Source organism: Strigops habroptila, chromosome 4 (assembly GCF_004027225.2).
Source record: "Strigops habroptila isolate Jane chromosome 4, bStrHab1.2.pri, whole genome shotgun sequence".
Classification (NCBI taxonomy): domain Eukaryota; kingdom Metazoa; phylum Chordata; class Aves; order Psittaciformes; family Psittacidae; genus Strigops; species Strigops habroptila.
The window spans coordinates 6,105,640-6,129,035 of NC_046358.1; the positions used below are offsets into that span (position 1 = coordinate 6,105,640).

At 43.8% G+C, this 23,396-nt stretch overlaps 1 protein-coding gene across 6 annotated transcripts in view; it reads left to right on the forward strand.

The window, feature by feature from the left end:
* The window catches only part of AMBRA1 (autophagy and beclin 1 regulator 1), a 130,786-nt gene that overhangs the window by 104,540 nt on the left and 2,850 nt on the right, over positions 1-23,396 (forward strand). For 4 of the 6 annotated variants that reach the window (XM_030481184.1, XM_030481185.1, XM_030481187.1 and 1 more), the window contains 2 exons: positions 14,279-14,371; positions 15,990-16,183. In XM_030481184.1, the coding sequence (XP_030337044.1) occupies positions 14,279-14,371; positions 15,990-16,183 (287 nt within the window). Of the gene's footprint in view, positions 1-14,278; positions 14,372-15,321; positions 16,184-23,396 lie in introns of those variants that run through there. The other 2 variants (XR_003990783.1, XR_003990782.1) reach the window with 2 other exon arrangements.

A 23,396-nucleotide genomic window follows, 5' to 3' on the forward strand; every position in this document is an offset into this window, starting at 1 on the left:
TGATGTCTGCCACATATCTACTTGGAAGATCCCCAGAGAAGGGAAAAATCCTGACATGTAGATGCCATCTTAGTAGTTCTTGGTTTAATGGACTTGGTTTGAGGTTGGCATATCTGTTGACTTTAACTTGAGAAGTGGAGGAGAAAGATGAAAAACATTGGTGTAGCTTCCATACACAGTAATACAGAGGAAGAGAAATACTAAATAAAGGATTCAGCAATTGATAGAGTACTGTATGGAGGCTAGCCTAGCAAACAGCAGGGATCAAGAAAACACTGTACTGCTGAAAACACCCCCACTGTTCTAATTTGGTAAAGAAAATGGGGGTCAGTAGCAAACAATGGAGAGGGTTATAATTCCCTGGGTCTTTATTCCCGTGTACACTGGAGGCATTTGAAACCCATGTACTACAGGGATCACGTAAACAGGTTGAAATAGCACCTCTGCCTCAAATACAGGATTTGAAAAGCATGTGCTTAGGGAAAATGAGATGAGTAGTCTGCAAGCACAAGCTGACCAAAAAAAGGCATAACTTGCTCCATGGGCTCATAATGAGAAGCTGTGCAGGTAGTCCTTCCAGAGTTGTAAAGAAACAGTAATTAAAATCAACTGTTTTGGGCTATATTGATGAGTTGGGGAAGCGCTGATGGCAGCTTTTGTTGCAGATGGAAATGGGGAAGGTCAGGTTATGTTGGCAATCCATGATGTGAACTTGGTACACAGATTTATTTAGTATGTTTTGAACGAAAGGAAAATTAAACCCATGAAAAGCAGGATCGAATGCATTGTGATTTGGCTAAGGTGGAGTATAGCAGGTTGGTCTTTGAGAATTAAATATATTTTTTTTTTTTAATTAAAGGGTCAACTAAGGACTTGCTCCAGGTCTAATACCTCTGTGTTTTAGTAAGTAAGTAGTTTCCATGTTGGAACTACAGTAAATCTAGTTAATTTGTAAAGAATTAGGATTAGAATAAGATCTGGTAGAGAGCAGGTGAAGGCCTGGCAAAAGGAAAGAATTACAACATGGCTGAGAGCTGGACTCTGTCACAAAAGAGGTCATTAATGGACTTCCTTAAGAACCTGTTCTGGGGCTGGTTATTAGTACTATTTACACTAAAACCTTGTAAGGGTGTACTGAATAAATTTGCAGAGGATGTGACATTAAGCCTTGTCATTGCAGAGAAAGATCAGAGTATTGCACAAGAATTGGATTGCCTTGGAAGTGACTGGAGCTATAGAAATGAGAACTTATTAGTACCAAGCGCACTTAGTGACTAATAACACTGAACTGAGTAGTTAAAATGACAGAGGAGGAGAAAGACCCGGGGTTTTAGTTGATTGTAGGTGATTAAGCCATCAATATATGAGGCTATAAAAACAAAAAGATTAGTACTAGGATGAGACACAAGATGCTTAATAGCAGAGATAGCAAAATGTTAGTATCACTGTAGAAAACACTAGGTACATAAGCTGGAACAGTTTGAAATTTTCATATCCATATTCAGAACTGATTTTGAACTGGTAGAGTGGGGAAAAGCAGCTGCTAGTGGGGTCAGTGGAGCATTTTTAGCTAAGCAAACCTGCAGCTTGGGGTCTTTAGCAGGGCTGAAAAGGACGGGTTATATAGCCTGCCATAAATCTCCAAGAAAGGAGAACTATCTAAATACATGTACTTTTTATTAGAGAACAGAGAGTCATAAACTGTGACTAGGTTGTGTCTGCAAACTAGAGAAAGGTGCTGACCAGCTGATTTCTTCAGTAGCCTGTAGAGTGGTTGGGTGGGTGCAAAAGGCTTGGCTGTCTGGAGATGCAGCTTGGCTGGCTTGCAGAGAGACAAGTATATGACTTGAATACTTGTGACTGGGGGTGGAACTGGACCGCTGAGCTGTGAGGCAGTTCTCAGTATTTTAAACCCAAGATCCACATCTAAACAGGTGTTGACAAGTTGGCTCTCAGAGGTGGTGTGCTGTAGGGAGGTGAGGTGGTGACAGCAGTGCACATCCGCACTTGGAAATGCACCTAATGGGCCTGAAAGAAGTTTGTAAGAGACTGGAATTCATAAGCCAGTACAGTAGCTGTGAGGCTAGAATGAGTATTAGCAAAAGATATAACCCCAGCAGGGTTGTCTTGTGGTGAGTAAAGGATTCCTTAGGCTTCCTTAGATTTCGGGGTGACTCCTGGCTCACTAAATTGTGCTATTTGTGTGATTAAGTTGGAAGAAACTTTTAATGTAACATCAGGAAAGTTTCTCCTTTCCCAAACAGTCAAAGGCCAACCAACTTACATTGTTTATTAATACATTTGAATATGCAGTATTAGATACAGACTTGTATTGAAAACTCAGAGATCCCAATGTCAGTGTGTAGGTACTATTCCGAGTAAGCATAATGAACGGCAAAGGTGGTAGAGCAGATGTTCAGCAGTGTTTGCCTGTCCTACATATGTTCTTGTCTTTTGCTTATTTAGCTGCTGGTTTCACTTGCAAATAAATAAACTATTCATTTTGGAACAGGTCTCTATGACCTGTTTGAAATTTTGCCTACTTTTCCTGCTGAATTACTGCCCTTTTGATGAACAGTCTGTGTGAAAGAACCCAGGGGACTGGGTTCCTGTGGGACAGGAAGCCAGCTTTGGGAAACAACTTGCTCTGCAAGTGACCAACAGGACAAGCAATTTACTTTCACAAGTTTGGTCTTTCATTTCCATTTGAAAAACTCATCAATCCTGAATATTCATGGAGTAATAAATGGAATTGAGTAGATCATAGGCAGAGTAAGTGTCTTCGGGGAGATGCTACATGCTTGTCTTGTTGCTTTTTGACCAGTTGTAATGATGCTAGGCTGGAGCAAGGGTACTCAGGTCTGAGATTCCTGCTGATAAGAGAGGTTTGGCCCTCCTCTGTGGATTGGAAACAGATTGCAGACTATATGAGGTTGTGACAGCCTGTTCCTTCTTTGAGGGTCCTGTAGTTCACTCTTGTAGTGATTCAGTGTACAGATGGTTGCTAACTGATAGACTTGCATACGTATTAGATCATGAGTCTGTTCTCTGCTTGCACATGGCTTCACATTAACACCTGGTAGTCTGGGTTTTTTGGATGAGTTTCAATGAGTTCGTGTTCAGTCCAGAAGTGTAATATTGAAAGGCTCAGAGGCTGCCGTGTTTTAAAGGGTGAGCACCATTGAGCTAAATCAAGACACTAAATTCATGACAGTGATGTTTATTGGGAGAGCCTAAAGGAGTCCCTTTAGGCACACCACTTGAGGTAGTGTACTCCACTTAGCAAACTAAGTGAACTACCATCTACTGTTCACTGCGGCTTGGAGGTCTGTCAGGGGAGGTGGTACAGAGCACTGTGAATTCCCCTCACTCCTCTGCTATCCTGCAGCACACTGACTTTTCCGTGTCCTCCTAGTGCTTTTTTTAGCCTCCCCATGGCTACTTCTCCCCCACCACATGCTGCCTGACATCCTCTGTAACTGTGACCAGTTCTAGTGCTCAGTGAAGTTTTGTGCATCTTTCTTGGCTCTAAATAGTTCAAGGTTTGATTCAGTTCCTGAATCTTTGGATTTAGCAGCATGTATTGAAATCCACAGTGTCTCATACAGTAGAATCACCTCATACCCACCCCATGCTGAGAAGCAGGTTCTGGAAGGGCTCAATGCTCACATGCTTTTGAAAATACTAATCCAAAAACTTCTGTGTTCTGAGAAAACTGTTTCAAAACCAAGCACTGAAAACACCTTGTCTAGGGCTAGCTGTGTAATGCAGGCATCCACAGGAGAGGAAGGATTTCTTCAGCAGACTGAGCCTCTGGTAATGGAATTAAAATACTCCCTGAGCATCTGGTTCAGAGGCAGCATCCCTTGGAATTCTCTCATTGGGAAGTAGGTGTGGAGAGTCTCAAACTGATTCAGTGCTATGCAGTGTGCATATTTTAATTCTTTGTGGTGAGATCTGCCTCTAATGTGAAATTATTCTGGGAAAAGTCTCTTCACAATAAATTCCTATGCCTATTCCTAAATTCCTATTCCTTCACAATAAATTCCTCTTCCTATCCTATGTAATTCTCTTCACAATAAATCCCTATTACAAAGGATCATTGCAATTGTCTGTCCATACCAATCCTGGCTTTTCCCCTCCCCTTGAGAATTGCATATCCTCTCATCTAGTAATGGGGACAATATGTCTGCATCTAGTTATCCATGTTCGTAAAGAGATGGTAATCTATCCAGCTGAGTCTCTGCTGGCTGGCTCCATTAGGCTCTTCAGCCTCTAGCAGTGATGCCCTCCAGCAGCATAAGCCCTGGTGCATTGTTTGCCTTTTAAGAATAGCTTTTGGAGGATGGAGTAAACAACGAGACAGAAGGAGGAGCTGTCTTCCTTCATGTGTAACTGAGGGATATTAGCAACCCTGCAGAGGGAATGTTCTAACAACTGTTAACTGGGGCGGCTGGAGAGCCTGGTGATGTCTGAGTCCTCCCTGCAAATGGCCTTTTGAAAGGCAGCATCTGCACAGTGGCCTTTGACCATGGGCTGAGTAAGTGAATGCATGCCCTGGACTTTTAGCCACAAGATACATTGAATTTTCTAAATGAGAGGAAAAGATGATTTTCATTGATAAAAGGACTGAAAAGGGGGAAGATGGCCAATTCTGCGCTAAAGATGCATCCTGAAAGCTTATATTTGGATTTTGTTATTTGTGCATTTAAGAAAAAACTGAAATGAATTATTTCCAGATTGTGCAGGGAAGCCCAAGTATCCTGAGTGCCAAGAGGCTCAGTCATTACAGATGCAGGAGAAGTAGAATGGTAATACAGAGCCTTGAAATAGTATTTCCATTTTGATACTGTTTTTTATTCAATTTCTGTTTCTGTTTCTCCATGTGAATTTGATATCCAGGGTGAATGATGACATTAGGTGGAAGATGCCCTCATAAAATTCCACTTAATATGTCTATGAATCCTAGAGATGAATTTTGAGAGCTGCTTTAAGTCTTCGGTTATTAGCAAGTTCATTTCCCTCACCCAATTCTTCAGGATGTGCTGAAGCACTGACTAGTTAGTGACATTTATTTTCTACCATGAGAAAGGAAACTTGGCACAGAGCTCTGTGTTAAAGAAACTTTGCCCACTGCTTACCAGTTTGTGTACTGTGTCACCAGGCTTCTGCAGCTCCTTACTGGTTCTTGGATTGGGTAAGAGCATGGCCATGTACTCTAAGAACACTTACCAACTGCTTCACTTAAATCTATTCAGATCACACCTGCCGCCTTTTCTTCCTTCCCTTTTTTCTAATTCTATCTACAAAAGCAATTAAATTTCATGCTATCATTTAACTTACTGCCTACTGCATGTAGCTCGCTCTTTCATTGTTTCATATCTCTTCTTTTTTCTCTTTGTTATATTACTGCCTTTAAGGATAAAAGCTAGGCTTAGGAGAAAGTAATTGTCAATTTAAGGATGGCTTTCTTTCCAAAGAATGCTGCTAACATGGCTTTTTTGGCTTTTTGTCACTTCCTTGGTTTGTTGTAATTAAAAATCAGGTGTGAATGGCTCAAAAATTAACTTATTTTATTATTATTCTTCTTTTATGTCTGTAATATTCTTAATGAGTGCAACTAGCTGCTCTGTCCGGCTTCTTTTCTTACTCCCTAATTGCGTAAGTACCCTTGGATATTTTTTAAGTGGAGACTTCAGAGAGAAAATTCAGCATCTCATCCACTTTGAGTCACCATTGATTTTTGCCCTCAGCCTCACTGATGAACAGACCTTTTTTAATTCTAGTACCATTTTCCTCATGTTTGTTTTTAGAATGTCTTTCCCCTCCTTGGCAGCACCGGTCCCTCCTGCTCTCCTTTCTTTTCTCAGCAGGTCTGTTCAAGACCTTCCTTCTTCAGTTGTTTACTCCCTTGGCTTTCCAATAAGATCATCTTTAATTTTCCGGTCTTTGATCCGCTTTATTGGTGAAGTTTTATTTCTTGTCCCTTATGTTTTGTCCCTTATGTGTTTTCCAGCAGGACTGTAGTGAATCCAGCTAGCAAATAGCTATTTTCTTCTTCATTTTCTTTCCCTTTTTTAAACCCTCAATCTATCTGGTTCTGTGAATGATCTCAGCTCAATGTCTGCAAACTGCAATTGGAATAATAATTGTGGATTTGGGGGGTTTGTCAACTTCTGTCCTTTTTTCTTGTTTTGTTTCTTACTTTGTTTTCTTTTGGAGCAAGTTTCCCCTGTGTGCCAAACAGAACACTTCTTAGGTGGCTAATTTCAAAGCTGCTAAAGATTTAAAAAATACAAAATTTGGCTTGCCCTGTGGATCTCATTGAGATTAGACCAAGCCAAGATCTTGGTTCTGGAGCTTGGCAGCTTTGCATGTGCGCATCGCAATGTTCTATTAAAAAAAAGAAAGCATTTGTTATGCTTGCTAGTTTTAAACATTTATTTTGAAATTGATTCCTCCCATTCTAAATGCATTTTCCTTGTTTAGTTTGTTGGCATAAGATCTACAAAACAAGCCTACTTGGAAGTTGCTTTTGAATCAACGTAAATGCTAGTTCCTACTAAAATGCTAATGGAAGTTCAAAGATGACTAAAGAGTGACTTTGGCTCTCGAGACTTGTAGCAGTTTAAGATGTTTAAGGCCTTAGAAGGCTTAAGCAATTTGCGCTCCTCCATAGGCTCCTAACATCTTAAATTGTCTAAGCGGTTGGAAGAGCTGATAGATCATAAACAGCTTAAGATATTCTGTGGGTTCAAAGTTTATTTGGAATATAGTCTATCTGTAATCACTTAAAGCAATTAACAAGCCTTTAGGTTTTTAGAAGACTTTCAGCAAGTTATGCATCTTTAAAGCTTGGTTTAAGGAGATACGAAGCTATATTGTTCTTATTTAAGGATTCTGCATTCTGTAATCTTGTCATGTACCTTCCAGAGGATCCTTACATGCTACTTGATGTGGTTGGAGCCAGATAAGTGAAGGATGCCATGGAACACTGGCAAGGTTTTGGTCAAGAAGAAAATCAGTAACAATTCAGGAAGTTCTTCTTTGGTCTGTTTCTGCCGTGTTTATTCCAGCTTATTTGGCCTGGGTGGTATGTTCTTAGATAAACATGCTTCTTTTAATAGAGCTAAAACTAGCGTGTAGTGTGCTGTATGATACATAAAGCTCTTACCAGTGTTGCAGGAGCAAATTTTAACTCTGGGTCTTCCTTGTACAAGTATCAGGGCACTCACCGAAGCAAACGGTGGTGGGCACTCATCAGAAAGTAAAGGCTGTACCTCCATCGGAGGGGTCTGTACCATCTACATTGGTGGTGGACGATGCCTCCACTCAGATGGAGCTGCTGAAGGGAGAGGCTGCAGTAGGTGTCTAGGGCTTTCTCCTGGGGCAGGGGCAGGCAGCAGACCTGCCTGCGGATGATGTGCCCAGATGGATCTCCTCCTGCAGCAGCTGGCTGAGCCGCAGGAGGCGGTGAGGAGGCTGCAAAGCATCAGCAAGGCTGAGAAGGAGCTGGACTCGTGGTTCCAAGCACAGTCAGCAGTGGACCTGCAGCTGTTGTGGTGTGGCTGCCCTATCCCTGGCAGTGTTCAAGGCCAGGTTGGACACAGGGGCTTGGAGCAACCTGCTCTAGTGGAAGGTGTCCCTGCCCATGGCAGGGGGTTGGAACTGGATGAGGTTTAAGGTCCCTTCCAACCCAAACCATTCCATGATTCAATGGGAGTTTTATCCATCTGCTTACAGTAGTGCATTAATTAAAATGTTTTGCATTTAATGATGGCCTCAGTACACCTCCTCTAAACTGGTATATATCTCTTCTAAATGTCAAAGTAGCTGATGTCTGTTTACAACCTCAGTAGTGCAGGAGTTACATTCGGGACTAAGAAGGTTCCCTTGTTCTCTTAGGTGCAAATTACAACTTCCTGTGTCATGCTGAGTGTGGTGTAAAAAAGCTCTGGGAAAAGCTGCTTTAAAAAACTCTTGTGGCATTTCAGTAGGAGAATTGATATTGGCATGAGGGAGTGTGAGGGGCTTTTCTTGTCCTTATTTCTCAACATAGGTTTTGCTGTGTGCCTTTGTGTCCTTAAGGGCAACGCTCCCAACCTCAATATTTTTGCTTGTGTTCCAAGGTAATTGAACATCCAGACTTTAATACAAACCTTTCTCCTTCTGCACTGTCATTGTCCTGTTGATCAATTTCCTTTTATCACTCTTGTGGAATGTGTTGGAAGACTGATTCTTAATTTAAGACTTTCTCTCTTGAAATGCAGAGCAAATTTCTTGTACACTTTCTGTTGCAATGCTCTCCATTTCAACTCATTTTATGAGTTTGCTCATAGGTTACAAATGCTGACTCCTGGAAGTTGCTTAGGTTTTAGTTGCAGTGACCTTGTAGATCAGAAGAAACCATTCTGTTTGGGTTCTTCCTACTGTGTTAATCTCTCCTCTCTCTCACTCTGAGGTATCTAACAGCTTAGGTGACAGATGACTCCCTTCCTTAGCTGAGATATCACGTTTTTGCCCAGGGAGGATGATTGTTAGAGGTGTGCCTTCTATCTACAAATTTATAAGGCTGTCCTCATTTAAATGATGTGAGTTTGAACAGAGGCTCTTCAAAAATCCCAGCATTTAACCTAGCCGGCAGGACTCCACAATCAAATAAAGAGGGCCAGTCACCTTGCATAGTGTTCTGAGTTGAGTTGGCATCCTCCCCGCAGCAGGCACGTGCTGCACCAGCTGCACCAAGCTGCTCTCTCTCCTGCTTCCACAGCACCTTTGGCAGCTCAGGTAGGTGTCAGGATGTGTTTCTGCATGGTTGCTGCTTTCCAGGAGGGCAAAGCTTGCAGGATTCTGGAAAATTAATGGACTGTATCAGTATGAGTAAAAATACACCTACAGCTAGTTGTGAAGGGGTGACCTTTCCATTGTTCCTCTGAATGTGATGACTAGGATAATTTCATACGTCACCTAAATGTCTGGGTGGTTGTTAATCGTAAACTGCAGATCTTGTGTTCTCTATGACTTATCTTGTTAGGAATTCCTGTACTTGGTCTCATGCTCTTCCCCTGCTACTTACATACGGGCTGCACTCCAAGGGTGTGAAATAGACTGCTCTGAAATAGACCGGTGCCAGTGAAGCTGCACCTCTTCCTTGGTCTAAGGGAATTGCTGCCCAGCAGAGCTGCTCCAGGAATCCTGTTAGCTGGTTCCATACAGTCTGCACTGCAGCCAATTTTCACTTGGATTTGTCTCTGCAGTGGTTCATCGCCTGCACAGAAAGCTAAATATTTATGAAGTAGCGTGTTAGAAATTATTGTTTTCCTACCCAGGCAGCTGCTAGGAGTGCCAAACTTTGCCTTGTGCTGACAATACCGTTGCCTAGCTAATCATGGGAGCCAGGGATGGGCTTGCTGTGCTGATCATCACACACCGGTGTAAGAGATAATGAGCTGCTGACAAGGATGCATCTGGGATCCGGCCGAGCATTGCTGCTGCTTCCTTCCCAAACCAGTACAATGGATTTCTGTTCCTCAGCATAGTGTCACGTTGCTCTCTGGAGCTCACTCTATATTTCCTTGTGTATCAGCTTTAAAGAGTAATTTCTTTTGTGGAGAAAGCAAACTTTGGCAGTGTGAACGTCAGATATTCACCTAGGTGCATGCTGCATGGTGTCACTTTGCAGATAGTCTTCTCCATGTCGAGCTTGCCACAATCTTCATTCTAGTAATAGAGTTGTGCTGATAGTGCAGGCTGCAGTGTCTTAATCAGAATTGAATTCAGTGCTGTGGCAGACAAGTGTGCTACTGCTGGGCCTTTCCATGCAGCAGGATTTGAAGGAGCAGAGCAGTGCATTTGCCCATTGCTGCTGCCTTCTTCAGTATTGGGGGTGGTTTCTAAAGAAACCACTAAAAAGTCAGTAAGTGCCATTTATGCCTTCCTGGACATGCATACCCTACTTGCAAATTATGGGGATTTTGTCTTGCCATCTTGCTCCTGAGCTGTATTGTTCTGATGGAGTTGGGGAACTTTTGTCCTAATCCCTTCTCCTCTTCAACTCCCAGTTTTGGATATGCCAGTTGGTGGATTACCCAGATGTCTGAGCCGGTTTGTGCTGACCTGTGCTTTCTCAAATTACTTTTCAAATACCAGTTAAGCCAATGCAGTAAATTGTATTTCAGCTTTCTTGTCATGTATGAATAATTTAGTCCTTAAATCCTAGAGCTTGGTCCTAGTTTCTTTAGGAGGACATACCTGAGCTGTGCAGGCAATACCTCCCTGCAGATGGAGAGACTGTGCTGCCTAAGTTGGTGACTCTTGGTACTTAACAGGCTCCGCTTTGAATTCTTCACCCTTCAGCAAAGCGTGCAAGTCTGTGCCCTTCATCCTCTTCAAGCTCATTAATAATGTGAGCTGGACACAGTCATGAAGGAAAAGTCCAACTCGGAACAGACCCCTGCTGGGAAAGCCGAACTGTGAGCAGCTCTGCACTTAACGAAGCTAATGGAAATTTCCAGGGAGGGCTTAGAGAGCTTAGTGACAGCCATAAAAAGGAAGTAAATAAGAACTTGACTAAGTGGACTTCACTGTCCATGACTGACACAGTGTGGAGAATTGCAATTTTTCACCCCAAAGCCCTGGGCAACAAATGTCCTCCTTACTGCATCCACATCCAAGTGGCAACATGCACCATGCTACACAAAGCTTCTACCTGTGCCTTGGAAAATGTAAAATGCTTCCAGCATTTCCATGTCTAGAGTTTGATGGAGCAAAAGTTAAATGCTTACATCACCTGAAAATATTCATTTCTCCAGTGTAAGCTCTGCTTCTGTGAAATGAATAGTCAGGCCTTGATTTGCAAATCTCCTGGGAAACATACTGTGTGAGGCTTGCTAATTTACAAAATTCAAGCAATATTTTGCAATGGGAGTTAAAAAACCTTCAGGCTTTCTGAAAAAGGGAGATTGCACTGTTTTAAATAGGTGTGGTTAAACCAGTGCAAATCTTGAAGCTTAATTGAAAATCTGTTTTAAACCAAGGTAATCGTGGTTGTCACACACATCTTGCCACAGCAAGTACTTGAGTTGGTTTAAGGTGTGATTATGTGATCAAGTTTCTAATGCAGGTATGGTCTTAAAGCTGACAATCCATACAATAGCAGCATTTCTTTGATGAAATCTTTGTTATTAAGAAGGGAAATGATGATCTTTGTATAAAAGAGAGCACCCAACCAGTTCCCTCTGTTAAATTCAGATATTTGCTTTCCTCACTGTATCTCGGTGCAGTCTGAAACATCTCTTCTGCAGCCTCAATCCAAAGGGATTTGGGGATCCGATGGGGAGCAAGCTGGATATTGGTCTTAGGGCTGTGGGGAGGCAGATGTGGGTTCTAGGTCAAAGAAATGTGTAAGCATGCATAAGAGTACAAAGATTGTGCTGAGGTAGGCAGTGCCAGCTGTTAATTCTGAGCCACTTTTCTGGCCCTGCAGGGAGACACACTCAGTCCAGCCTAAAAAGCCAAGTTAATGTGGTGCTGAGGATGTTGAACTCCCATCATGGCCAAGTCTAATGACCTCGGCTTAAGCCTGTTCATCAGTGTTCCCACAGTCAGCAACGGGAGTGGTGGCACCAGCTGCTGCAGGTCCTCCTCTGGGAAAGGAAAGCAAAGTCCTCGATTCTGTGTCAGTAAATGAGTAAATAGGACTCTGGCAGCGAAATTCAGTTGATAAATGGCAACATTTAAAACCAATGTGCAAAGTCATGTATTAAATGGAATAGCTATTGATTTGGCCATCCAGGGAAAGGTACAAACTGGCAGCATGGAGTTAGAACAGACTTTCCTATCTAACAGCCCTACTGTACAGTAGTGAGCCTCTGCAGAATAGGGGGGGAACAGGAACAGGAGTGTTTAACCTGGTGTACTGCATGTCAGCTTGATACCATGGTGCTTTTGTAGAAGTGACATGAATCAAACTCAAAGTATGTGTGTGCATGCAGGAGCTGAGCTTTCTGTGCAGTACAGGAATCACAGTATTGCCAACACACATTTTGGCCTTTGAAGTCTTCTGTTTTCATGCCTTGGGAGCTGGCAAACTGGCAAAGACAAGTAGGGCACACAGAACACCTTGGTGAGGAATAATAGTTATGTAGGTGGCTGTGGGGACCATGCCTGTACTTTGGAAAGTATGAAGAAGTATGGAAGGAGGGGGAGAAGAGCATGGGTCAGTTTAGCTCTTGTGTAATAGCTGCAGATCCAAAGCAAACTAGGCTTTTTATGGAAATGTTGACTATCAGGTCAGTAAGTCTCCATTGCCATGGGAGTGCGCTACTTTGCAAACAACAAAGTGTGACAGCCAAGTCTCAGTGTGTTAGACAGAGGGGATGGAGCAGCCAGACGGACTGGCATGGGTTTAGTGACAGGTGCTAGGTGGAGAGCAATTAACACTGAAGCCTTTCTAAATCAGCATCTCCCTGGCAGCTGCTTCCATGGGGTAGGATGCAGCACAGGCCCAACTCAGCACAAACAAAAGTGATGACCGATTCCTTCCTGTAGGCTCCATGCGTGGTTTTGCTGACCTGATTTTCTCCAGCTCTCATCCTGCATCCCAACCTAGGGTGCTGTCACCCCAGCAGCCTAGCCCCAAGCCTCCAGCACCCTCAGGTCTCCCATTGCAGCATGTCTGACCTGCAGCATCCTGTGAACTGGGGTTCCTGCCAGTTCTGCTGGGGCATCTTGTTACAGGGACAACAGCTTTTATATCTATGTAAAACACCATGTTTGTGCCTGAGCCATAACCAGCTACCAGCTACTTGCCCTGAATCCTTCCTTCAGATTATGAGATATGAGGAAGAAATTCTTCACTATGAGGGTGGTGAGGCGCTGGCACAGGGTGCCCAGAGAAGCTGTGGCTGCACCATCCCTGGCAGTGTTCAAGGCCAGGTTGGACACAGGGGCTTGGAGCAACCTGCTCTAGTGGAAGGTGTCCTTGCCTGTGGCAGGGGTTTGGAACTGGATGAGCTTTAAGGTCTCTTCCAACACAAACCATTCTGTGATTATGGGACTACCCTTAGTTCATGCTCTGAGACTGCCTGCAGTGTGATGCAAGTCCAGCTCTTCAGACAAAATTCCCTTCTGCGTATACAGGATCTATTTTGCTGTTAACTCTCCACCTACCACCGTCAAATGTCTGCAGTCCAGCAGCCATGTGGTGGTATACAGCCTGGTTTTGAAACCCACAGCTCACACACGGCAGCTGGTGTGTCAGCTTAGCAAAACACTGAACAGAAAGTCTCTTCCATGGTAATGCAGCCCATAGTGCTTCTGGAGGTGGGAGATCTCCATCCTGCCTTGGACTGCACAGTGTGTGCTTGTGCTTTGAGATTTCTGTAGGGCACATGGGAAGCTGGATCCGCTCTTACCCTCTTCCAGTCTAACTGTTGGGCCTTAGAAATAGTGGGAGACGCACTTAGAGCATTATGGTTATGGTGGTTTAGGTTTTGTGATTGACTGTAGTCTTCAGCAATGATGTGATAAATAGCTATATAGTGTTAACCTTGCCTGTTCCTGTGATTAGCCAGCCCTGGCTTCATGTATCTTTTAGGGAAATGCGCTGTGAAAGGTTGCCAGAGCATTTGCTTCTCTGTTAAACTTAGTAGCATTAGCTATAAAATTCATGTTTTGGATATTTCGTACACACAAGTAGTTGATCTAGTACAAAAAGCAGTGCAAACGCTTTTGTGGAAACTTGTCAACATATCCTCTACATCTGCCCTTGCTCCACAGTGACTGTCAGTGAGAGGGCTCTATGGAGATTTATTTATAGGTAGAATGAGAACCATTTGCCAAAAACCTAAATGTCAAATAAGAGCAGTGTTTTACTTAACATTACCTAGTGCAAGAAATGCTGGCAGGCACCACAGAGAGAGCCTTCCCATTCCAATTCTTTGTTTAATAGTCACTTGGAGTTAAGGTAACCTGATTTTATATATACAGTTGTATGTCTTCATTTCCTGAAAATCTCTCTGCTCCTGTTGCTGCGCCTCGGTGCTAATATTGAATTGAAATGAATGGAATATTCCAGAGCAATCTGGGTAATACAGGGCTCCGTGTTTGCAAGGCTCTTTATGGTGATGAGCCCTTTAAATGAAAATGTGAACTGAGCTAGATCTGTAGTTTGTGTAGGGAGGAATCAATACTGTCCCTCATGTTTTGGGGATGTAATGTGTGCTGGCTGGAATAGTGTCTTCTCATGCTAATATGTTTTCCTCTTTGGTGTTGCAAGGGCCTTAAACTCTGGAGTTGAGTACCACTGGGACCAGATGAATGAGAACGTCTTCACTGTGCATTCCAGCAGCAGGAGCACTGAGCGGCCTGGGTGAGTCTCCTGGGTCTGGGTTAGAGAGACCTGACCCTTTCTGCTGCTTTTGTTACATCTGACGGCACCACCTCTTCTTTGTTCCTTTAGCACTGGCTGCTTTAAATATGCAGTTACCCCCCACCCCACCCCTTTTTGATACTGCCCGGTTGGGTCACCTGCCTGCTTCCAGCAAGTGACATTCAGTGCCCAAAAGTGCTGCCAGTGGTAGTGAAGTAACATGTCATTCATGGTCTCTGTAACATCCATGAGCAAGCTGCAAGAGGAACAAGTGGTGCTTGGTGCATCAAAAACACAATGCAAAGTAAATGGCCTTTGGAGGATAACTGAAGAATGGGGGGTTTCACAGAGATGAGTGCAAATCCATCGGGCAGTCCTGGTGACTGATTTCATCCCTTTAGTTTCTGGTCATGGAACAGTTATTTCTGAGCAATAAACTCTAAAAATACAGCTAAATCCCTTGACAGCCCTGTTGGCTGCTTCATCCAGTCTGTCTGGTGATGCACGGATTAGTTATTCTAAACATAAGGGTGATGCTACAGGCCCTTGCTTCTTGCCCCAGTGATGAGTATTCTCTGTAAGCCAGCTCTTCTCAGGAAGAGGGTGACAGTCTTGTTTCTGAATTGCGAGCTGCAGGATCCCAAGGGAGTTCTGAGCTAGTGTACAGGGCAATATCTGTGCTGTCCTACAGCCTTGGTCTGATTGAGAGTGAAAAATGAGCCGTAGAGATTCTTTATTCTGCCACGTGAGTGGATATTGCCACTACTCATGGTTTTTGACAGCACATGTCAGTCTTGCCCGATGGGCTTAGGAGCAGCTTGAAGGCAAAATATTGCTCAAGTATGAACTAGCTCAAAGAGAGAGCGAGCAAAGTGTGGCAGGTTTCAAAACCTTATGAAAAAAGGTTGTAAATGAAGCCATATTTCCTAGAATCTCTTTACCATTCCCAGCACTTACAGTCAGAGGTCAGTTTTGGAAAGAGCATCCAAGCACTGTCAAGATTCAGCTCTTGAAGTATCGTACACTTCAACTGTTTGATTCTGAGTAGCTAATGAGCCTTGAGGTGGTTCCTGTTGTTTGCTTTTGAGAACAGAGAATTTCTCCTGTCTGACTGGAACGGGCAGAAATGCCTGCTGGAGTGCATTCATGTGTGATGCTGACAAACCAGGAGGTCCAGAGAAGGGAAGGGATACAGGCTGTGTCCTTGGGAGTTAAAACCACCCTGCTGACACGCAGAGAAAGGTTGTGTGTGTGTTTGTGATCCTGTGCTGCACGTCCTGTTGCCTACTCAACTCAGTGACCCCGAGACAGAGTTGTACTGAAGGCTTAGTGATGCTGCAGGGATCTCTATCTGTGCCTGTCAGATACGCTGCTTCCGTGGAAGGGTGAGTGGACTGCAAGACTCTGTTGGCTTAAAACTCAAGGGACCAGCCAGCTGAGGCTGGGGAGGGATGTCGGTGTGTGTGCAGGGCACAGTTCCCTCCAGCCCCATCTGCGTACTGGCTAGCAGATGCCTGGTTGGACTGGAGGCAAGAAGAGGCTCAGGTGGATGCTTCAGTCTTTCTGGGGCTCTTTGCCTCCAATGCTCCTGGTCTTACTTGTTTTTCTCTCTTTTCAGAACCAGCAGAGCCACATGGAGGACAGACAGGGACATGGGCCTGATGAATGCCATAGGCCTGCAACCCCGAAACCCCCCCACCTCTGTGACTTCGCAGGGTACCCAGACCTTGGCGCCTCAGCTGCAGAATGCCGAGACTCAGACAGAGAGGGAGGTACAGGAGCAGGAATCCGCCTCTGCGGGGACTGGGGAAGGTAGGAGCTCACGCAATGATTTACCTGACAGAGCTTACCTTGGCGAACAAGAGTTTCCATATAGGTTCCACATCTTATCAATGCATTTGTGCATTTGGGGTTGGAACTAGATGATCGTAAGGTCCTTTTCAGCCCTAACCGTTCTGTGATTGGGACACTCCTGTTATCTCTTCAGCAAAGATTTCTCCAGCCTAATTTGCCTGTAGCCAGGCCAAGATGATCAGGAGAGTGAATGTCTGTCCGTATTAATAGTGAAGTTGTCTTTTTTTTCATGCTTTTAGAAGGCAAAATGAACTCTTCCCCAGAAGTTTGTGTCTTTGTAGAATCAGCTGTACTGTCATCACTCCTCAAATCTCCTGAACTCTAACCATCCGTAAAGCTGCAAACTGTTAAGAATTATCCTTTCTTCCTCTCTGTTAGTTTAGCTTGGTCCTTCAACCTCTGCATCTAAAACCTGTGCAGGCTTCATGAGCTCAGCACCTAGACACAAAATAAAATCCTGTAAATCACTTCTCACAAAGCAGGTATGAGTATTCTATTTAGTCTGATCAGTGAAGACTTTGGTGAGTGTCCAGCTCAGCTATACAGAAATGTCTCTAGTGTTTTCCAGTCCAGGAAAACTTAGCAATATGTAAAGAGCTGGAAGCAGCTGATGTGCAATTCCTATATGAAGATAAAGTCACTGATCTTTTGAAAGCATGATGGTTTTGTCCTGGCTTCTTGTCTCTTTACTGTAGCATTGTACTTAAATCCAATTCTGAAGGCTTGGCTAGGATGGAGTTTAGCAGTATATACATAGGAAGGACAGAGAAAATTGAGGAGACAGTTTTGAAGTTGTTGGTTCATGGCAAACCCACTTATCTTTGGGAAGCAGCCCATGATATGCCTGTTTGTGCCTGTATGCTTGCTTGTGCTCTGTCATTCTGAAAGATGCTTTTTGGCATGTGACTCTTCCAGAGTTCCTGCTGTGCAGCATCCAGCATGTGTAATAAGGCTTTGTTTTACTCTGATCTCGGCTCTTCTACTCAAAGTTAAGTGTCCAATTCTTGACCTATGGGGTTTCCCATGTGCTTATCTCAGCTAACCTTCAGGAGATGAACCTCTCCTGAAGGTTAGTACAGCTGAGGGTGTGTGAATAAGGCTGGGACATAGGATATCTGGACTAATGCTGAACTTGTGAGAACTTGTATGCATACACTGAATGTGGTATGCAGACTGAGAACAGGGGACTCTCTGGGACCTTCCTGCATCAAGGCCATGATGGCTGATGCTGCAGGCTTGGGGGTCTTTCTCTGTGGTGTTAAACCAGTGGAATTCTCCAGTGCTGCTTCTCTCTGCTGCTGTTCTGAATCATCTAAAGGTTTCATTCTCTCATTCTTTCTAGTTAACCTTTCAATTTTTAGAACTAGGTCACAGGTTTTAACTAGACCATTAATGAGATGGGGAAGGGTTGTCCTTTACCAGTGCCTGAGGCAGGGTATCTCTACAAAGAAGCAAAATGTAGCATTTGAAAGAAAAGGAATGTAGATAACAAACCCAGGACAGAGACTTCTCTTTGTCTCCCATTTTCCGCTTGGAAGAAGATTGGCAAGTTCCACATCTGATGCGATTTGTGGCTCAGATGCTGACTTATCACATGTCCCCTTGCAAGTGGTCTCACCTACAAAATGGGCTGTCACGCTTCTGTCTTTTTTATAAGGAGCAAAGGAGTTATTCCAGGACAGATGCATGCACTGGAGATGAGCCAAGCAGTCTTACTCTGTAGTTGATCAGTTCTTATGCCAGTTACATCCTCTGGAAATTCCACAGCAAAGGCTCAAGAACAGCTCAAAACAGGGAGCTGTCAAGGCATTAACTGTTGGAAAGATTGTGTGGGATCCAAAAACCCAACTGTAATCCATGCCAGAGGAATAGCACAAGGACCTATAAAGCAGAAAGGCATATTTTCAGCTGCTGTTAAACAGCATCTCAGCCAGTGAGCCAGGGACTTGTGACATCAGTGCTCTGGTTCATCCAAGAGTCTTCATGCTTCATATTACGCTTGAGCCCCATTGCACTGCTTGTGACGTTAAGATTGCTGTTTTTCCAGCATCATAAACGCCTGTGATGCTCATCCAGTGTGTTCATGCAGGCTAGATTAGATCCTGTGCTGCTTTTCTGATGGTTAATTTTACCACTGAATCTACCACAGCTCATCTGTTGAAAGGGAAACGGTATTTCTTAATAGCAGGATCTAGGCGTCAGAGACACAAAGGAAAAAGAGCAAAAATGTGCTACAACTAACTTGGTGTGTGACCTAAGGCAAGTTATTCATCATCTACCAAATGGGAATAAATCTTCCCATAGCACAGTACACCAGGGGCTGTGAAGATTAATTAGTGTATGGGGCTTTAAAGATGTAAATCACCACGTAAAGGCTTAGCAGCATTAGCAGCAGCAGAATGGATAAATCAGATGTGATTCAGAGTAATGTAAAGGAAAGTGTTTTAGTTATCACCTCATCGTGAAGGGGGAAAAAAAAGAACAGAAACCTTTAATGTTTAAAAAAAGAAAGAAAAAGAAAGGGTAATGTTACCCCCAAGAGTGGGTTTCTGTCCTGTGTCCTGTCAGCCCCGCTGCTGTGGGGAGTTCTGGCTCAGGGCATTTCTTGCAGATATGTGCCTACTGTACAAAAAAGAAGTATGCAGAATTGCATCAGAAATCTAATTAAGCTCTGTGCGGGTATAAATAGTTTCCTTTTCTCATGCAAAGCTCTGCGGGGACTTTGCTGTTCTGATTATCTTTCTGCCTCCTTTGGAGGAATGAGTATATAATGACTTTATTAGAAGTGAATCCCTCTAATGTCTGTATCTTTTTGGTTTGCAGCAGTTGACAGCTGCCTTGTGAACTCTGCTCCCAAGCCACACATAAACCAAAGAAGTTAGAGAAAACTAGGAGAGATATCAAGAAATGTCTAAAACAGTGTTTCAGCTGTTTCCTAATTTTTTAAGCTGTCAGACATAATGGAAATAGTGATGGAGCTGTAACTTTGAGGCACTCTTAATTAGAAACAATCTGTTGGGAGTTATTCTATGGTTTCCCTTGCAAATGGACAGGGATGACGGGGGAGGATCTGTAGTTGACTGGCAAGTTAAATCTCACTTAAAAACCAACAAAAACTTCTAGTGAGATTTAATAGCCTAAAGCTTTAACCTTTAGAAATAGCAATTCCTGGTCCAGGCTGGGTCAGGCTGTGGCTGCCACTTGCTCAGGCTGTGGGATGTGTGGAGTAGGGTGCAAGTGGCAGTTAACTGTCAGGGGCTGCAACTGCCAAAGGTGCTGCAGGCTGAGGGTGAGGGACCTTTGCAGAGCTGCAGGACACTTGTTTGATTGTGCACCCATGCTGTCCCCTGGCTATTTACAGTATATCCATACATCATTCAGGTATAATCCAGTAGTTTAAAAAGTAAAAATATCCCACACTTAAAAAAGAAACTTGATGGAAATAGCTGGAAGGCGGTTGTCATCTCCTTCCCTATCATCTGCATTGTCTTTGGGGCTTAACATTCTAGCTAGCTCAATGCTCAGTGTGCAAGTAGGCACATGTTTTGAACTACTGAAGTTGTAGCCATCTGAAGGCTTGCTGTCAGTGGACTGCTACTTTGCCTGTCTCTGGGGGAGCAGCATATTGGCTACTGTCATGCCATATACAGATTTTAACCTGTTTTCTTGAAGTGTTTCTCACCAGCCAGCACAAATTTCCATCACATTCAGCTTCTTTCAGAGGTTGCAGCAGATGCTTTTGAGAGGGGAAAAAGGGTTGTAAAATGAAGGTTTGGGTTTGTGGGCTTCAGTCTGTTCAAACTGTTGGTACTGAAAAGACAGCACATGCAAGTGAAACTTGCCTGGTATAAGCAAAGCATCCTGAGGTTGCCAAAGGATGCAGATTCAGTGTGCCTGCCTGTGATGTAACTTATTTAATCTGAGACATTGAGAACATGTGTCAGGGGGTTGCATGGGCAAGAATACCCTGTCCCCAGCCAAGCCTCATGAATGCTAAAGAGAAACATGTTGTTTTACATTAGCTGAATATGTTCTTGCAATGCTGTTGTCAAATGTGATGTTACTTTTGCGCGATTAGTGTGGAAATGGGAATCGAGACACCAGGGATCAGCTTCCAGATCTGCCTTTTATTCTCCAAGTAGAAATGTGGGTAGATCCCTTAGCCTTTCATCTGCCTATCCATCTGCAAAATGTGTGTCATAAGTACTATAGAACTGCAAATTTCAGATTCTCTTTAAAAGCCCTCTGAAAAGCGCTACCTAAAAAATAGAATCAGGTTCTAGAAGCATGTACTACACAAACCGTTACAGTGTGAGCTGCTCCGAGTACCTGGCTCCCTTGGGATTAAATTATGGGGGCTACTTTTAAACTCTCATTACAAAAATAAGTTTCACTCATACAAATCACCAAGGTGAGATATTGCTAAGAGAATTTTTACAAGTCAAAGCTGGTGTGTCTTTTCTGAGTTCTGTGGAGTTGTTTGAATTAGCTACCTTAGAAAGGAAGTGTGAACACTCTTCCGAGCTTGGTTGGGGAGACAAGGAACTGGTAGTATTTCTTCTGGCACTAAGGGAGATGTGAGTATTCATAGCTGGTTATGCTGTGCACTGACACTCCCTTTCCTATTCTAATGCAAGGAGTGAATTAATTTAAAAATGGTGATATTTTTATCTTTGAGCATCTGAATTAGTGGGTCAGCTCACACCTCCAAGCTATTATTCCATGTTCTCTGAAGACTTACATATCTCTGCAGTGCTTACTCTTAGTTCTAATTTTGAAGCTTTGTTTGCAAGCATGGCTACTAACTACTCCTGGGTTTAGAAAGAGGAAAGCTGAAAATAGGCAAAAATTCAAGAGCAATGTTGGTATATCCCACAGCCTGATCTCATCTCTACTTCTGTGGGCTTTGCGCTTTATCAGGTGTGTGCTGACTATGCCCAGAGATAAACAAGTTGTAATTCCCATAAGTACTTTAGAGACCACTTCATTTAAGAGTGGAAATGCTCCTGCCTCATGTACAGCTCCATTGAAAGTATGCCAGATGTTTCAGCTTTGTAGTCTTCTGTGCCAAACTCTAGTCTTGCTGGAGTAGCATGGCAGAGGACTTCTAAAGACAAATGTATTTTGTTAAATGTTGGAGCCAGTCAGCTAGATTGGCAGAAATTACTCTCAAGAGTGATGTTTTGTATCTGTGTTTGGGATAGATGGGGCTTTGGACCTCCGGAAAGGTCACTTCAGTTAGAACAGAAAAGGTTTGTAGGAACACAGCACTGGGGACACAACACTAATACTTGTATTGCAAAGAGATGCTTTTCTGTCCTGTCAGGCACAGAACTTGCGTCCCTGTCCAGAGAAAGATAAGACTGTGTTTGAAGATTGCTTCCTTCTCTGTGATGGATTCTGGTAGAGGGACAGCCTAGGTGGAGAACAAATTGGCAAGTGTTATGCTTACAGTGGTACTTCACACATTGGTGCTTCACACACTGGAGCTGGAGCTGGTTAGCTCAGTTTTCTAAATTTTGTCTGTAGTATACTATGAAGTTTTTCTATATTTCTGACTCTAGAGAGTCAGAAAAAGCTTAGAAGAATGCGAGCTTAAGATAAAGGATTTTACAGAGCCTGGGACTTCAGAATGTAGTTTTGAGCATAAAATGAGAGAAGAGGAATTGCCCTCTTCATATGGAGAATTAGATGTGCTGTCACTTGGTCTGCTCAAGTCAGGTTCATGCTCTGAATGTGCCTAAACCCTCTGGAGTCTCTCAGAAGTGTCATGAGCATGGGGTATCTCTCTGTTCTGGTTTTGTTCAGCTGGTGGTGCAGGGAATGGGGTTTGGCCACTGCAGCAAGTTGAAACTTCCAGCAGTCTGAGGTGTGGGGTTTACAGCATTGCTGCTGTTCTGGGTAGGTGCCCATGTGCATGCTCTGAACTTCCACCAAATGGAAGTCAGCTTATTTCACTTGCACTGAGTACTAATGCAGTCTGCACTGGCAGCCTGGGGAAGGAACGCGTGTGGGAGTCACCAGGCAGTAGAAACGGGCTCTATGTGAAGCTGTGCTGTAGCTCAGCTCAGGGAACATCGCACAGGAAGCTCAGCTCTGAACCAGGCAGCCAAAGGCATTGTCAAAACCTGCAGGGGGGGGAAGGGGAGGACAGCCCCCAAAGCAGAGGTGCTTTTTGCTGCTTGGATGGTCTTCCTGGAATTTCCAACACTGCTCCTCGTCTGAAGGTTTGTGACTGCTGTGGCATCAGCCCTTGCCTGTTTTCTCAGCAAGCAGCTGCCTCAACTGGAAGTTCAGCCATGGCATGTGGTAATTAAGGGGCAGAGAAGAGCAGGAGGTGCTGTGCTGTGCTGTGCTTTGCCTGCATGGACTCCTCTTGTGAAGCACATGCTTGTAATGCTGAGGAGCACTGGCTGGGGATCCTTGCTGACTCGCTGTTCCAATGCTCCTGTATTGGGCTGGTTTATAGTGAATGATCTATCAAGAGCACAGTACCTGCTCTTTCAGGACTTGTGTAGATAAGGCTGGCTGGCTTGTCTCTAAGCCAGGTTGCACATCTTGGCTTTCTTAAGCTTCCTCTCTGGGGTGGCCAGATGGTTGGTAACAAAGTGCTTACACCTATGCCCTCAGAAGGAAGTGATGACTGAATCCAAAACCATGCATCTCAAACATTCCACTTACTTCTGCTCTGATTAATGCTTCAATATCCCCTGGCATGCATGTTTTTCACACTGAAGTTTCCAGGCTAATAGCTGCCTCTGTTCTCAGTCTTTGTGCAGGTCAGCCAGCCTCCTAGCTCATGCATCAGTCACATCCTGAACAGGATTTCTCTGCTAGAGTTCTAGGTCAGGCTCTGCCCAGAGGTATTTGTGCTCACTTCTCTAGGCTCTGCTCCAGATTCTCATGAGGTTACTGATGTCTCTGTGGTCTCACTGATGCTCTAACCAAGGAGCTCTGTAATTGCTGTATGTATAGTGGATAGAGCAGGCTTACTAACTTCCAAGCAGAAAGGGACTTGTGAGAATTAAATTTGCCCTTGATGTCCATAGTATTTCTACAGCAGGGCAGTATGTCATCAGACTTGCTTGAAGATAGAATTAGCCATACCCTTTGGTGGAAGTATCTGGTGGTGTTTGATTCAAGTACCACTGGGCCCATGAGGAAAGGGAAT